Source organism: Atractosteus spatula, chromosome 8, assembly GCF_055471065.1.
Source record: "Atractosteus spatula isolate fAtrSpa1 chromosome 8, fAtrSpa1.hap1, whole genome shotgun sequence".
Taxonomy (NCBI): Eukaryota; Metazoa; Chordata; class Actinopteri; order Semionotiformes; family Lepisosteidae; genus Atractosteus; species Atractosteus spatula.
Genome location: NC_142713.1, coordinates 15,668,667 through 15,686,749, shown reverse-complemented (window position 1 = coordinate 15,686,749; position 18,083 = coordinate 15,668,667). Strand labels below are relative to the sequence as shown.

Here is an 18,083-nt window from a genome sequence, read left to right as displayed (position 1 = left end):
TGATATACTGATATATGTATAGATTGATATATTATTCAGTAATGTAAGACGGATACATTTCTGTCACACACCCGAAGAAGGCTCCACAGCCAACACATTGTGTTTCTTTTCTTCTCTCTTTAGCAAAGGATATGTTCCTTTGCAGCCTACGGATGCTTAGCAGCTGCCTACAGTACTACATTTCTGACATATGTATAACCTGTTTGGATATGTGCAGTGCTTTAAGAAATACTAGATTTAAAAATAATTTTTCACAGAGTAAACAGTGGATTAGTGAGGGCCGTGGATAACTGTGAAGATGTTTTAATATACTTTACAGTAGATGATATATGGCATAGTACAATTTTCAAACTACAGTATGTATGCATACCAAAGTATATGCACCCTTATTCAAAAAATGGTATTCACTCATTTATTTAAATGTATATTTCAGAAAACCAAGCTGTTTTCACCAGTGATAAGTTTGCTGACCACCCATTTACCTTTGCAACAGAAAGCAAAAATTCTAGGTGAATTAACCATATTCAGATGGTGAGGGTGGGGGTACTTAAGTTTAGAAGCTGAATATAAAGGTTTGAGTGAATTATAAGAAATTATTAATGACCATTCAAGAACAAAACCAAAACTTTACTAACTCTGAATATGATATGTTAATAGTTATATTACCACTAGTAATTCAAGACTACTTACATTGATGTCAACATCCATACTAAAACCATCTTAATACAAAATGAAGGCCGTGGAGCCTTCATCAGGTGTGTTTTTGGATTCTTTGGGGATTGTCTTCAGATAATTATGTTTCTTTTATTCTTCTCCCCCGAAGAAGGCTCCACGGCCAAAATGTTGTTTAAATAAACCTATTACTTGTTCCTTTACAGCCTACGCATCCTGACGCAGCTACCCACCTGATCTATTTTAGATCTTAAAGCCTCAATATAAACCCTTTCAGTCTAGCATTCCACTGCTTAGACATTCACAGCACACCTGAGATTCATAATTCACAAGACACAGTGAAACACCATGTACTTTTTACTTCTTGTCAGTTAAGGAGCCACATATCATGGAAACTGATAACTTAATTAAAAGATAAATGACAGATTCATTACCTGTTCCAAGTGGCATTTGCGCCTGCTCGTCTCTGCTGTGTGCTTCGTTCATCCAACACTGCCTTCTCACACTTGCCCAGGTCGCTGAGGCTCGGGGAACTCATTAACTTCAACCTATAAAGAGTCGAAAAATATTCACTTCACATAGTACACTCCATCCTACAACAGCAATAACAATGAGCTTATGTATGCAAGGTGTATGCCCTTCTATAAAATACTTCACTCTCCCAATCAAAGACATTTTTCTGTGTGGTCATGAGCCTAAGGTTAATATTTTACCACTTCTACAGAAACCAAAGGTTTCTTATTATTTTACATTCCTTCAGCTCCAGAGGCAGTTTACAAAACTTCTGTGCCACTAATGTAGTCGACCAAGGCTGTTCCTCGACTGAAGCACTTTTACAGAGACAAGCATGCACATTCTCAGACAAACATTTACAGTCACTGCTTCAGTTTTAAAACCACGTCTGCATTCCACAGACAATGCTGATAATTCAAATCCTTGACATTTACCTGAGGTGACACCAAAGTGGAACAATTACTGGGATACTGGCTCAGTGGTGCATCAAAGCAAGGATTAAAGATAAACAGAAATCATTACAACCACAATTTTTCCTCATTTTAAATGTAAGAGAAGTCTCCACAGTTTACTTTTGTGATAGCTCTTAACAAATAGAAAAGGAAGCACTTTTCATGTGCATATTTATAATCTATTGTGTCATTACATTAAGTGAAAAGCAGAATTCTGTGTATGTTAGTTTTGTCTTTCAAAATTTTATAGAGAAAATGTTTAGAATTAAATTCTGCAAAGTATGTCCAATTATGTCCTATATGGCCTAGAACAAAGCTCACTAAACCAGTGTCTATTTACATCTTCTAATCCACACAAAAAGAATAAACTGACAACTTGAAAAAAGTGATAACTACTAAGACCACAGCATTGGAGGAGAAGAAAAACTTAACTAGATATATTTAAACCAAGGAAGACCTATGTTTAAATCTTATCATGCTAAATCATAATTGGGACATTAATAAATCACAACATGACTATGAAGAAAACTCTTTAACAGTTTACATTGGTCTAAAATATGGGTTGCTAAAAGCATTTGTAAAAATTGTAGAAATGGAACACATCAGTAAAGCATTGATACAATGACAAAAATGTGATAAAAAACATCTACTACTATTGACTATTCTTTTTAACTGATTGCATGTTAAAAAGAAAACCCTAATCCTCTTCACAGTTTGAGTCATGTCCCAAAGCCTTAGGTCAAAACCTGTTCTACAGTATCTGTAAAATAGAATAAGCTGATTAACAGCCGATTTTCCTGATGATTTTTGAGTACATAAAACTTTTTATGCATGTGCTGATTGATACCTTATCAACTCTGACTTCAATTCTCACATGTTAAATAATCTCCAGCACAGTTATAGATCACAGAAGGTGACTCAGGCTTCATGTGGCTCTTGTTCTGGTGTATAGGTGGAAGGGTTAAAAGCACACCAGGATAAAAATTCTCTCTGAAACCCACATACTTCTTCTGGCACTCATCTAAAACATGCCTCAGTGCAAAGCCAGCACCAACTGATTACTCTGCAGAAAACAAAGAAGGTCTTTAGAGCACACAAGGATACATTTTTGAAAAGCACAAGGCAGATTTGTATCAAATTGCTAATAAGCAAATTGTCTTTAAGCAATCAAATGGAATACTGGTATAGAAAGCAATCACAATAAGAAACAAAAATAGTTGTTTATAAAGTGAAAAATTATACTCAGCAAAACTGAATAAATATAACTATCAGGTTACACACACAAGAATATACATTATTACATTTCTTTTTTTAGTCTATTTTTCCCTTTTTACTTTCATTCAAAATAAAAACAAGCATTTCTTTTTTTATATGTAATGAAAGAAGCAAACTATAAAGCATTCTAGAAACTAGAATCACATAAAAAATGATCTTGTGATGTGTACAATAAAAATCTAAATACTTGTGCAAATCCATTTAAGTGGATTACAAATTGCTTAGAATCTACCTAGTAGAGGTGTATTAAAGTCAGGAGCCTTAATAACTCTCAGTACTAAGTGTCATTAACTTGTGTCATTCTTCACCTGAATCTCCCTTATCATTTTTAAAATTAACATGTGCTCCAAGATTTGCTGAAAACTGAAATTAAGATGGTTTAAGCATTAAAATAGCTTCTTCCAACTGTGATAGGAGGTATTCATTTATTGGCATACATACACTACATCGCATGAAGGGCTCATTGAACATTCTGTAGATGTCTTAATTATGTGTTTTTAGTTTAAAATGGGTATACTGAACCTTTGACATCTCCAATCTGGTTACTTCAATCCCTCTTTTTTAATTTTATCAAACATCTTTTTAACTGATATACTAAACCTTGTAATCATTCATTATTTTCGAACTGCTTTAACTATGTAGTTCAGAATCATGGTGGGAGCCAGAGCCTATCTCAGCAAGCAACAGTCACAAGGGTGGAAACACCCTGAATGGGACGTCCGTCCATCGCAGGGTACACAAACACGCCACCATCACATCAGGCCCAGTTTTCCCAATAGCCAATTAACTTACCAGTATGTCTTTGGACTGTGGAAGGAAATCCACACAAATTCTGGGAGAACATACAACCTCCAGATAGCACCCCAGGTCTGGGTCTGGGTTGATCCTGGGACACCAGAGCTGTGAGGCAGCAATACTAACCACTCCTCCTAATTATTGATAAAATAAAATGATTTAATGGTATGGGTTGGAGGTGCTATAGATTGAGTACCCCTATCAATTATATTAAAATGCTATAGCTACTGACAAACACTATTGCCAAGTACGATACAGTAGTACACAAGGGGACACTCGCTGTATCCTGGCAGTAGATGAAGCTGACAAGCAAATTCTTGCATTCCCTCTAATATTTAGGTCATGGTGAAAGCAACAGCAATGGCAGATACTTAATATAATTGGTTACTTCAACATCTGATTAATCTAATCTAGCTACATTTTGGCAGTGATCTTTTTTGAAGCAATTGCATGGGATGATATATAGGTCACTGAAAATGTGAGAAATGGATAAAAAAACATAACAACTACCTTAAATGAAGCAAAAGGAGAGTCATATTATTTATTAATATGGCTGTCATAAATCTAATCAATTAAAGTAAATATGGAAGATCTGTTAACCCAAATAAATGCATTCTGTTAATAATTTAAGCAATCCAATACTTTTTAGTAAAATGGATTATCTACAGTAAATATTCAGAAAATCATACTATACAGAAATTAATTATAGGATACTGTATTATACTCTAGAACTAGAAATACAAAAAACAAAGTCTTAAAGACCAGGTGAAAAGAAAGGCTTGCATGACCACAAACTACAAATGCCGTGAACGGTCATACCACTAAAGTAAGAGCATTTTACCCACAACCTGCAATTTCTAACACACCGTGGATACAGTGTCAACAGCAAAAAAAAATTGTAAATGTTTTAAACAGAATTAAAACATTTGTGGATGTAAGTGTCTCAAATGAGAGGATTTGCCAACAGAGCTGTTGACAATTCTTTAATAATTCAACAGGATATAGAAAGGTAGCACTATTTTAGGGGTACCTTGCAAGCTATACTGTATATTAGTACTTTATTATTAGCACTCAAGTTGCTGTATGGTAGTACACAACTAATAAATCCACAACACATTCATTATTTAGTATATTTAGTTAGTTAAATATGTATGGCACACCTGGGTTATTTCTCAGTCACAACAGGTACTAAGAAGCTACCTTGGCTCTCTTTTGTTTATACAGGGGTTGACAATAATTGAAGTGTCAGTATGTCACTAAGAAAGAACTAGCACATAGTCTGCATGTTACTTGAAACAAATTGTTACCAATACTTCTAAAGTTTCAGTAAGGTATAACTGATTGATTATAATATGAAGTGCTTTTACTTGCAAGTGATTTACTGTACACAGATTCCGGAAAACTATTTTAGATAGCAGAAATAGAGCCGGGTACTGAGCATGGTATGAGCATGTATATCTACATTTTTATTTGAAAGCACATTTAAAACAGTATTAGAAGGGTATCTTTTTACATTAAAAGCAAATATTCTGCATTAATCTGTCTCATAAACTCCTATGTCAAAAACAAAAGCCTCCCCAAATTGTGAAATCAATGAAAAGCTCAAACTCCACTGCAATGATAAGGGATATATTACATTTATACTGTAGAGTCAAATGCTCATATTTTTAAGAAGTCAAAATAAGGAAAAATTAAAAGATTAAATTTAAGCTTTAATTATTCTATACTACTGTTGACTTTATCATGTTTTACTCTATTAATCACCAATAATGCCTGTGGAGGACAAAGTCCAGTTATAGACAAACTAATACCTTAATTGCTAAAACCCAAGCAAGTGCGAAATCCGTGACAAAATCTAATTAATTCAAAACCTTACTCATGAAATACCAGGAAAGAAATTGATGTTGTTGTTTTTTTAAACAGGAAGCATGAAAAATGGGGGAATTACTTTTTTCATCTTAAAGAGAAAAGCAGTCACACTACAGAACCCTAGCCCTGGTATGATCACTTTCAGACAATTACAGGAATATCTGAAATTGCTTTTAAGTAAAGTTTTAGTGTAATAAGTGAAGATGTTATGAAAAAATTATGAACATAAAAAATCTTGAACTGCATGGCATGTACAGTATCTCCTCTCTAAAAAAAGGAAATTATCAGGTGGATATACAGTATATGTTTATATTGTATGTTTAACATTTCACTTCTCTTTTCCAAATGAATTTAACATCTTACACTTTAAAAGCATTTTACAATAAAACCCCTGTTCAACTAGCAATTCTAGATATACAGTAAGTGCATCTCTAAGATCTAAATTGTACCAGCTTACTGGACAAAAGGAGCAGCTTGAAGGAGTGAAAACATGAAAGAAAAAATTAAACTCGCAGTAAAGCACATGGGAGTGAGTTTTAGCCAATTTCAAATCTGACCAAAACATTAGAAGTGAACTGAATAGTGAAGCAGCATGCAATCTATTCATTGCAATGGCAATAATTGCAAACAGCACTATGGATATTAACATGCATCAGGAAAAGCATTTAACATTAAGGAGCATAAAATTCACTCACCATTTATATATACTGTATGAGTTTGCTATAATTATCCTGAAGAAGCTACCCATAGGATATAGGAATCAAATCTACTGTACCTGCATTCAGCTACAAGTGTCTGGTGCTCAAAAATTTTAAGTATCAGGTACCACCTAAATATCTCCATTCCACTTACTCTCATTACGTGTATCCTTGGTGATATATCAAAGGTTAAAGCAGCAATTCAATATAAAAATACTTTTTTGACTCTCTGTATTATTGCTCAAATATATATTGCGAAAATGGGTGGAAAGTACAGGACCGTCGTACAAAGAATGGATTAAAGAGGCTGTATCACAAGTTAAACTTGAAAAGATTTCATATAATTTACTGGGGAAACTTAATAAGTATAGGAATGTTTGGGGGCCCATTAGAGATGTACTTGAATGGCACTGGGTGTTTAGAATATTAGTAGGAAGTTTTTGAATTATTTTTTTTATTGTCTAATAAGAACAAAAATGAGAGTGAAAAAAATAATAAAAATAAAGAAGTCCTCCAAAGTTGGGGGGGTGGAGATGGGTTAAAGAAAAAAAAGTATCAGGTACCAAAAATGTGCATACAATATAAAACTAAGATGTATGTAATAATACCTCAAATAAGACAGCTTTGAAATGTAGTGTCATAGGCTGCTCTTTGGAGGGATCATCAAGTCCCTCTAATTCTTGTATACAGTTTTAATGGCTGTTGATTAATTTTGAATTATTGGTAAAGATTTAAAAACACAGCATGTCACTTCAGTGTAATTATGTGTTTCAGTATGTGGCACCTTCACAGTGGTAGCTAGGAAGCAGTCTGGGGAGATTGCCGTAGAAAGTAGTAGTAGAGGGATCTAACCCTTGCTATGAACTCTACAATAAAGCCTCCTACAATTCAAAGTGTTGTTATAATGGGTTTTTAATGTGCTAAGTTACCTGGAGCCACCATATCTAAGGGTGGGGTCTTTCAGATGGAGGGGAAAAATCTTTTCACTCTTCTTTAGACAGTGATTCAAGGGTTCTGATGAATCACCACTAAGTGACTTTACACAAACATAGCCCTCAATTATACAATAGAAACAAAGGTTAAAAAAATCCATAACAGAAAGGAAGTAAAATTTCCATGCAAATGGTATGGACATTGTACAGTCAATGGCTGAGCTGTAAAAATAATATGCCAACAATAAAAACTTAGCCAGCAGTTGGACACCAAACTATAGCATCACAACACTCACACAGGAAAATTTTACAATGAGCCCCATTAGACCAATTCAAAGTGTACATTCCTCTAAAATTCAATGCCTCCTGCAAAGGCGGAATTACAGTGAATATCTTTTGCAGCTGCGTTTTCATATAGACTCTAGCAGTAACTGATTCCTAGACATTGCTTCTACTTATGATGTAATATTTTTATAATTCTTTACATATTCATACTACTCCTTTAATGTACTGTTTCTTCATTATATGCTCAAGCAATATGTGATTTATCCCTGATGAATTTCTGCTACTCACCGAATGCTATAAAATGGAAACGTTATTGACCATCTTTATTGACCTAATTGAATAACAGAGGAAATGTCCTGACGAAGTAACGAACATTAACGAAACATGACCCTCTACAGCTGTTTTTAATTACAGAATTTTTTATATAATCAAGCTCCCAAGGCACTCTCTATACCCAGTAAACATAGGTCTAACCTCACCCAAGGAGAAAATCAGGCGCTCCAGTCTCTCCGCAACAGGGATGATATCGTCATCAAACCAGCGGACAAAGGAGGCGCTGTTGTGGTGTGGCGTAAGGATCTATACATCTCTGAAGCCTCTAGACAACTAACTGACACTTCTGCCTACCTCCCTCTCCAACAGGACCCTACCACTGACTACCAAAAGGAAGTGGTATCCACCATTTCTCTTCTTATCAGCAGTAATGAGCTCCCCCAGGAGGCAAACCGGCTCATCATGGAACATCCACAGGTATCTCAATTTTACCTCCTCCCCAAAATCCACAAACCGGACACCCCTGGACGCCCCATCGTATCAGCATGTAACTGTCCAACTACTTACATCTCAGCCTTTCTCGACAGCCTCATGAGACCGCTGGTTGAAGATCTTCCCTCATACATCAAAGACACCAACCACGCGCTCCAACTTTTTAATGATTTCCAATTTCAGGGTACCGAATGCTACATTTTTACCATGGACATCACATCTCTGTACACCGTCATTCCCCATAATGACGGCCTTACAGCACTCAAGCACATGCTGAGTGCTTGATCCACCCATCCACACCCTGGTACGCCTTGCAGAATTGGTCCTCACACTGAACGCATTCTCTTTCAATAATCTTTTTTACCAACAGGTCAGTGGAGTTGCCATGGGCACCAGAATGGGACCCAGCTATGCCAACATTTTTGTCGGCTGGGTAGAAGAACGCTTCTTCGCTTCCTACACTGGCTATGTCCCTGACCTCTATAAACGATATATTGATGACTGCGTCGGTGCCGCCACATGCTCCAACGATCAGCTTGAGTTCTTCCTGCACCATTTCACCAACTTCCACCCGTCCCTCAAATATACGATTAACATATCTTCCACTACTCTTCCGTTTCTAGACATCCACTTGTCTATCAACTACCCCCGACTGTCCACTTCAGTTTATTACAAACCCACGGATTCACACAGCTACCTCCTGTACAGCTCATTTCACCCCAACCACACTAAAAACTCTCTTCCTTTTTCACAGTTCCTTAGGTTACGACGATTATGCAGCGACGACATCGACTTCGAGAACCAAGCCCTCGAAATGTACTCATTTTTCATCAACAGAGGATACCCCAGCAGTGTGATTGACAGGGCCCTTGCCCGAGCCAAAAACACCCCCCGGACCATCAACCCGATCAGGAACTCCCGCCGTAACAACCGCATTCCTCTGGTGCTTCCTTACCACCCTAACACACTTCCTATCCCCAGGACCATTAACCACAACTTTTCCATCCTACAGGATGATCCCTCCATTGGGGCCCTCTTTTCTGATCGCCCTATCATCTCATATCGCCGACCACCTAATCTGCGTAACCTCCTTGTTCACAGCTCCCTTGACCGCCCTCAACAACCATCCACACCAGGCACTTTCCCTTGCAACAGAGCTCGCTGTATCACCTGCAAATACACAGCCACCACCACACTCATTCAAGGCCCCTCAGGACAATTCCGGATCACCCAGACAGCATCTTGTACCTCCAGCAACCTTATTTACTGTATCTCTTGCAGTAAATGCCCAGCCATCTACATTGGAGAAACAGGAAGGAAACTCGGAGACCGTTTCAGAGAACACGTCAGGGCTGTAAAGATTAAAGATCTCTCCAAGCCCATTGTTTCTCATTTCACCTCTGACGGCCACGACCACTCTAATCTCTCCGTCTGTGTTCTCAAAGACGGTTTTCCAAACTCATACATCAGAAAGACCACCGAAACTAAAATTATTCTGCAGCTAGGATCACACCTTCTCCCTTCCCTTAACGACAGACTACTGTTCTTTTAAATTTTCTCCATTCATTGGAAGTTTCATTTCACACCTCTCTGCACCTATTCTGACTTCACACCTCTTGATTGGCCTCTCTTTCTGTCCCCTGCTCCCGCCTCTCACTCCTCCTCCCTCCCAACCTTTGTTCTCCCGCTACTTTACCTTTGCCTACTGCCCTGTCTCTCTCACACCTGAAGAAGGCTCCACGGCCGAAACGTTGTGTTCTCTTTCTTCTTTTTTTCAGCATGGAATAAACCTATTACATGTTAAGTATGATGTGGTAGTACAAAGGGATTTCTAACAGTTCAGTGCCACACAGTCTCATTGTACAGTATTCGGATCTAATGAAGATCTCAGTGGGAGATAAATTGGAAGCAGACCTTTTATAATTAAAGTGACATGGAATAAGACTAAAAAAAACCTGCATTTGGCACTGAATTTTCAGTATTAGAATATTAGAGTAATATATTCCTTTAAACAACATTTGAACTTCCAGTTATATCTGTACTATGTTCCAACCAACTTTGGAATCCCCAGTTGTTTTAAGACTCAACTCTCCACAAAATGACTGCCTGCTGCCTGCTTGGGAACAAACAGGTACATAGACAAGTTCCTCTGAAATGCAATCTGCAGAGCCAATTTGTCATTTAAAGCACTGCAAGCGTATCAGAAGAAGAGCCAAATACAATACTGCCATGTTCTTCTTGTTGATGTTACAACACACCTGCATAAGAATCACTGTTTGCCAAAAAGGTGAGAAAGCCCTCTTCAACAAATCCCAAACCTACCCCAGCAGCACCATGGAAGTTGACTAGTGACAACTGACTAGTGGCAGGATCCAGGCTCAAAATAACAATGTCTGGATCATAGATCTCAACCTGCATTCTGAGTACATGTCCTTACTGGGTGAGCCACTAGCAAACTACAGAGTAACATATTCTACTGACTAAATTTGTAACGTTCTCTCCCAAATCCTGGCTTAATCCATAGCCAACATATTTATCTCCACTGCATTAAAGGCTATATAAAGAATCAAAAATATAAGCTTGATAATTAGCCCTAAAATCATTATATAGCACATCTTTTAAGTAAATGTTAAAGATTGTTTTAATACTTTTCACTTTAGCAATAGAAGCACATTTAGATTAAAACATTGTGAGGTATTTGTACCTATTGTTATCGTGAGAAAACACATAGCTCTAACTTTCCACTGCAAAGAGGATCTAAAAACAGGATGTGAAATCATATAACACTGCATAAGAAACAAAAACATAGGTAAACCACTATTATTTCACTCTTGACTAAGGTACATTCAACTGACATAGCTCCAATAGCTGCCATTAGTAGCTCCAATAGTATCTCCAATAAGATATTCGCCAACAGCTATATAGGTATTTAATGGGTCTAACTTGCAGAAAAGATTTCAATCACAGCTTAGACATACATGTACAGTACATAATAACCCTAGAGTCAAAATAAAGCAGTATTTTTCACTATTCAGCTATGAAGAAACAGCAGAACCTTGAAATCTCTGAATGACACGAGATTATATGAAAGACTGCTAAGTAAAAGAGCAAAGCCATCGGTGAATTCTTAGTGCATGTGATTTTCAATATTTCATTTTTTTGTATGCACAAATTATGAAATCACTTAAAATTGTAAAATACCAAGGTACTTAAAATTTAAAATTCTATTGTTCGCTACACTGTCAAACCTACACATTTATTGAACCAAGTTCCAATCTAACTCAAATAAATGAGTTGGGTGGCCTCAGAGTTACACTATTTTAACATTTGGCAAGGACTGTGGTCCCAGTGTGATGGGCTAGTACATGAAAACCTAAACTAGAATCTCACCTCCTAAGTGGATGATCATTTCCTCCCATATCAAAGTTGAGGGGCTGTGCAGGGAAGATGGTAATGATGACTCTACCTGCTCTGTAGTCGGATAGACTTTTTTGTTCGCAACGATATCCATCCATTATGTTCATAGAAAAACAAGAAAATACTGGGGTATAATTCAGAACAGATCAGTCTTATCATAACTGAATTTCTGAAAGTCCCCACCTCAGAACAACTTCTTTTACTCTGGTTTATGTTCACTACCTACCTTGCTAAATCCTAAGGTGGCTAACATTCAAACAACAGTCTTTGGTGTCTTCAGTCATGAGGAAGTAACAATGTTAGCTTCCAAAGAAATAAAAGCTATAAAAAAAGCTATAAAATAGTTTAATAAAGCTTTATAAAGCTTGTTCCTGTTCTGTAGCTTTAAGGTTGGAACAATTAAGCATGCAAAAATATGAAAAGGCTCTGTGTACATAGAAGGTATTACATTTTTAAGCAAAGGAACTCTACTGAATATATTCTGACATTCATAATTATCAGTTGAAGGAGGCCATAACGAGAATTGTTTCCACAGAATGCTTTATGGTTTAGTTTAATTTATACAAACATCAATATGTACATTACATGAAAAACAAATCCATATAATTCTACCATAAGCACCAACATACAGACATGCTATGCAAAAATAAATAAATAAAGCCTAAAAATATTGACTAATAAAAGACAATAATTAAATCTAATGTGAAAACATATCTATCTCATCATTTAAACATCTTATGTGTAGTACCAAATCCAAACATAAAACTTAAGTAGGTGCATAGAACTTGGCATTACTATCACAGCTTCTTTTCCCTGACAGTAACCTTTCTTAGCTTTGTTTAAAAAAAGATAAATGACAGTTTCAACCCAGTATTTAAACAGATACTAAAAAATCAGTTAAATCAATATTTAAAGATGACATTCCAAGGGACTCTTGCATGTGTTTTCACGTTTCTTACTGGTGTTGGGACTAATACATCCAATGTGATAGCTCAGCACATTTCCCAGCAAAACATTCTAATTAAATCAATAAGGCACACTAAGACACCCGATCAAATTTTGCAAAACCCCTCGAGCTTTGAGGGAGGCTATGAGATTCTCAGTTTTAAATAAGAAGATCGCAATTACACTCAAGTTGATAACTCATGAATATTATTCAAATATACTGAGCGTGAAAGGAGACTTATCATTCTATTAATGCATGTATTTTTATAGCAAAACGAATTTAATATCAACTAGTTTAATATCAAAGCTTGTGAAAATCAAGAATAAAGAGCACAGAAAGGAACCTATAAGTCCCATGTATGAAGAAAACAACACTTTTGTGTCATTGGTATGTTGGAACAATAGGTGGGCTTGCAAGCAGTGTAGCCAAAATCTCTTTAGCAATGAAACTTGGTTTTGTGTTGACCACCTTGATGAAGGACGGTGAGTGTGTCACAGATGTACAGAACAACATACAGATTGTATGTACAACAGAACAATCATCGGGAAGGTTCAAGTTTAATGGTTTGGACAGCCTGACTGCACAGTGCTCTATCAATGGCAACCTAACTGCACAATGCTACACTGATTAAGTCCTGGGACCTCATCTCTTATCTATCATGAGCACTCATTCTGATGTGACAACATTCCAGTAGCTCAACAAATGTCCTCAGGCTGCTTGTGAGAATGTTTAAGGTTGTTAACAGTTGTTGAAGGTTATGTCATGGATGTGCTACCTGCCAGACTAAGCCCCATTTAACACTTACAGGATAAACTGCAATTACATGCTGCATGTAGGGCTCCAAGATGAGTGAACAGGCACATGTTTGTCCAGGCTTGGATAGGCTTTCCTATGAGAAATCTGCAATCTGGTGCAAGGCACACATTTCAGCTGTACAGCTTAAATTGCTTCCAATGGTGGCCTTTCACAGTTGTTAAGAGTATGAACTGGAGACAAAATTATAATTCTTATATTGTGAAGCAAATAATTATGCAGACTAACAGCTGGGTCACAGCTGTGGCAGCTAATGGTGAAGTCTGCTGACTTGAGAATATCCCCTCCGACCTAGAACCTACAACCCAGAACAGGTGTCTCAGGCTCAGTTCCTAATGTGTTTCCATTTCCTTTTTTTATCTACCTTGGTCTAAATATTTAATTGCATGATTGAAATTTTTATGCCCAGGCTCTGAGGTGTATTGAATGATCAACCTTAAGAAAAACAAATCCTACCTTATATACTATATATCAACAGTTTATTTATTCTGTGTCTCTGGTAGATGCTGAATTATTACACATTCAGAAATGGTGACATGTTGAAAGACCTAAACCTTTTTATGCTTGAACAGAGAAAATTACAGGGGAACCCAATGTAATTATTCAAAATCCTCAAAGGCTTTGTCAATGCAGTGGGCTTCTTCTGAATAAACAGAGAAAAACACCAGAGGACACAAATGGAAACTACACTGAAGTTCATTTCATCAAGAACAGGATGCACTTTTACTCAAAGGGGTATGAGTAAGGAACAACCTACCCAGCCATGTGGTTGAAGCTAATAACCTGGCTTCCTTCAAGAAACAGCTGGATGCAGATTAATAAACTACTGCAAACTAAATCAGGCTTGATAATTTGAATAGTATCCTCTCATTTATAACAGTTTTTATGTAACACCTTTCACAGTAGACAATATGATCACAGCTCAGAGACAACACTTAAATAAAAGAACATCTGGGCAGGGATGAAGCCTTTGTACTCTAATCTTCATTTTACATTTGTATTATTAAACTCCTTCTTATTCTTTTTGGCACTACATGTATTTATATACAATCTATTTATTTAAAAGCAAAAAATCACCATGAATTATGGAATATAAATACTAATTAGGTCTAAACCTTTCTCACCGCTAGAAACAGACCCATCTAAACCAACTTCCAATTCTACTTTGCCTCTATAAAGTCAAAGTTGAGAACCATGAACAGCGGTGTCTCCTTTTTAGGGCCTATCAGCATGACAGGTAACCATGAGCATTGAAATAGGCATACTGTATGTACTGTAACGATCCTACAAGGAAAACCCATCAGAGTTATGGTGAATCTCAACACTAATGGCAGCAAGTTACACTTACAATGATAGTGCTCAACGCTCTAGTGGTAACATTGTTAAAACAGAGTGCACTTTAATTTATTTGCTTTTAATGTCTCATTCAGTATAATACTGTATATGCACATATTTAGACATTTCCTTTTTTCTAGAATGTCAGTGCCTGAATGTTTGTGAAACATAATTGCACAACAGTCTTGTGCATTCTCACACATTGTATTTTGAATGAAATTACTCAAGTGTGTATCATCTCTTACATTTTTCACCTATTCATTTTGCATTGATCCTGTTGAAGTCTTTAGGTCTTTGTTAATCATGTTAAATGTGAGATGTTTATTTTCAGGGGCTGTGGTGTCTTCTTTGGTTTTTCTTCCAGTCCCTTTTGAGCTCCTGAATACCTGATTTGGGTAATTACTCAATTTAAGTTTAAGATTTTACATTGCTAATTGCTGAAAAGATTATATAATTGCCTTTAAGAACATTTTAAAGCCTAGGAAATAGAATAAAGTTGTCTACTTTATCGTATAATAAGGCCCACATTAATCCCATTTACAGTTTGGAAAAAATAACAAATACAAGACAATGCAGCTTTCCAGCAAGTGAGTATATCCCGTTTTAACATTTTAACATAAAAGAAGGGGCATGCATCACAAAATGGAAATAGGTAGCTCATCATTGGCAATAGATAAGATCTTAAAACTTTCTACCACATAAATACTTTGACATTTACTATTTCCCTTGTCAGTTCTCTTCAGTTTTTTATTATTCTATAATAGGATTAGAGTCATTTAGAAATACATTTTTTTTAAACTAAGAGTATGGCTAGATTAGTGTGTTGTATTTGTTCGGTTGTTTCTTTTTTTAAAACAGCAGCCATAGAACAGGTACTGCCCACAGACCGATAATCTAAATACTGTATATATATATAGATTTAGATATATCCAAATGTGAGCCAAAATCTTTGTCAAGTCAATGTGTGAACTGCCCTTTTCCGCATTGTTTAAATATTAGCTACAACTGCTTGTATGGGACTCTAAAACTATTGCTGCTCTGTGTGTTGCATCAGGACGTTTCTTCAGCTCACAGTCGCAGTTACTTGGTCTGTCACTTCTTTTCCTTCTGGTGAAGCTGCACAAAGAGAAACTGTTCTTTGTCCTCCAAGCAGCAGATATAACCAACCGAAAGTAGGAAGTCTTTGCTTTTTGCTTTTTAAACTGTCGCCTGACCAATTGTCTTCTAACACCGTTACTGGTCACAAACAAGGGTAACATCATTAGAAATTGTAATTCCCTTAAGTACTGTATATTGGGAATCACAATTTTTTTCTTGGCACTGTATGCCTAAATACTGTAATAATTATACAATTTTTTATACCATTAAGCCTCGTGGTTTTTACTCTTTCTTTCATTGACGCTGTACAGTTCATAATAAGGGACAAGGAGCTCCTAAACAGATCTTTTGATCTTTTTGTCAGGAAACCTCCATCTTCAGTAACTACCTTAAACCCAGTGATGTTTTAAGAGTAAATGAATAAAACAAGTTGTTGTTATTATTAGGTTTTACCACAAACTTGTATTGCCCCTGTTTGAGAATCGGAAAGTTATTTTTTGCAGTTACAATGGCAAGCCTTCAATCTGTTATGCACTGACTATATCTATAGTGTATATGGAGACAGTTGATAGCATAGTTGATAATACTGTATATCGCTGCTGTCATTTTAATAGCAATAAACTATTACTTTAAAATTATTATCAGTATGGTTTATGTGCTTTTGTACACACCGACGTTGACCAATATATGGTGAGTATCCCATCGTAAAAACGAAACACTCAGAGCAAAGTGCGAAGTGCACAGGTGTCAGGAAACCCCGTTCATCTGCGTGGAACCGCAAGAGCACTGTAAACCAGTGGAGTTAAAGCACACAATGTAACTACAATTGATATAAGAAGGAAGCTGAAAATTGCTACACCACAAACTCTTACAGGTTATAGATACTACAAAGTACTCGTAAAAAGAAAAATGAAAGACATCCAATCGAAGCATCCTTGAACAATTTAATTTTAACTTTCTAAACATTCATGAGTGTTTGACTAGAAATGCGATTTTAACTTTTTGTAATTCACAGTCATGACCTATTTTAGCAGAATTTATTACTACTAAAGAATAAATATTAATTGTGAAGAGCTAATTTATTGATCATCATTTAAAACAACGGATTTAAGTTAAGACCGCCTAAGAAACAGGTAAGTTCCAGTTAAGCGTTTTCCGTTTAGACCTGAAGCTAGTTGACTAGATACGCACATTCGCCTATTTCTCCAGTCTGGGCATTGTCTTTGGGATTTATGTTTGAGATAAATAATTGCTTCGATTAAAAATCGGTCGTCGGAAAGAGTTTCTGCATCCATCTTTGTGGACAAGTCGTTCCTGCCTTACACGTTGTTACACTTTATTTCCTTCCTAATGTTTTCAAGCAATAAAACGCAAAGAAACAGGCCTTCTGGAAGGGGTCTCGGCATAAAAACAGCCTTTCCCTTTAAAGCAGCCGACGTCTCCGGATTTCCATTCAGTACAATGCTGTATTTTAAAGACTTGAGTCCGTAATGACTTCGTATAGCCGTTGTAAACCCAAAACAACACAGAAGCAAAACATCTCTCTGTATGTAAAAGCATTAAGAAATAAATCAGATACTGAATTGTTTCTCGAGAATACATAGCTTTAATTCCTTCCCTTTAAGAGGAGACAATACAAAGAGAAGCTACTCACCGTTTTTTCTCTTACAATTAGAGCGTCTGCAAAAAGCGACAGGACTTGATATCAATAGCCGTCATGACATACCCCAACTGGAGCAGACATATAAAACAAGAAATCATTCACAAAATGTCACTCCGAATCGATGGGCAAAAATATCCGACTTATTTCTGACTATACATTGTTGTTTTCCTTAAGTGCAACGTCCAGAGTCGTGTCGATAATTTTAGTTGATAAATTCCGGTTTGGTTTCTCGTGTTCTTGACTTGTCAGTGCCAGCCAGTCTCTCTCGGTCTGCGAGGATACTGAGTGTGTGCAGTGCACTGTCTGTAGGTACTGTTAAACTGCACAATATGCAGCCTTACAACCAATCGAGCTTGGAGATCAGCCAAAGACCAGGCTTCAAGCTTCAAGGCTGCAGTAACGCCTTTCGAGAAAATATGCAAGTGCCTTGTTTCAACCATTACGAAACAGGAACATTATCTGAGCAATGAAGAGAGCTCCATTCTCTCTTCGCAGGAGTACGAAAACTAGCTCTAGGAAAATGTCGTTGGTAATTATTCGAAAATTAATTTCGCC

At 36.6% G+C, this 18,083-nt stretch overlaps 1 protein-coding gene across 1 annotated transcript in view; it reads right to left on the bottom strand.

Annotated features, from left to right (window-relative positions):
* Positions 1-17,859, bottom strand: part of LOC148829206 (proline-rich protein 5-like) — a 106,035-nt gene extending 88,176 nt beyond the window's left edge. The window contains exons 1-2 of the mRNA XM_088923144.1: positions 17,520-17,859; positions 1,107-1,220 (exon numbers count right to left, since the gene is read on the bottom strand). Coding sequence (XP_088779270.1) covers positions 1,107-1,210 — 104 coding nt within the window. The 5' untranslated portion in view covers positions 1,211-1,220; positions 17,520-17,859. The remainder of the gene's footprint in view (positions 1-1,106; positions 1,221-17,519) is intronic.
* Between the last annotated feature and the right edge of the window lie 224 nt (positions 17,860-18,083).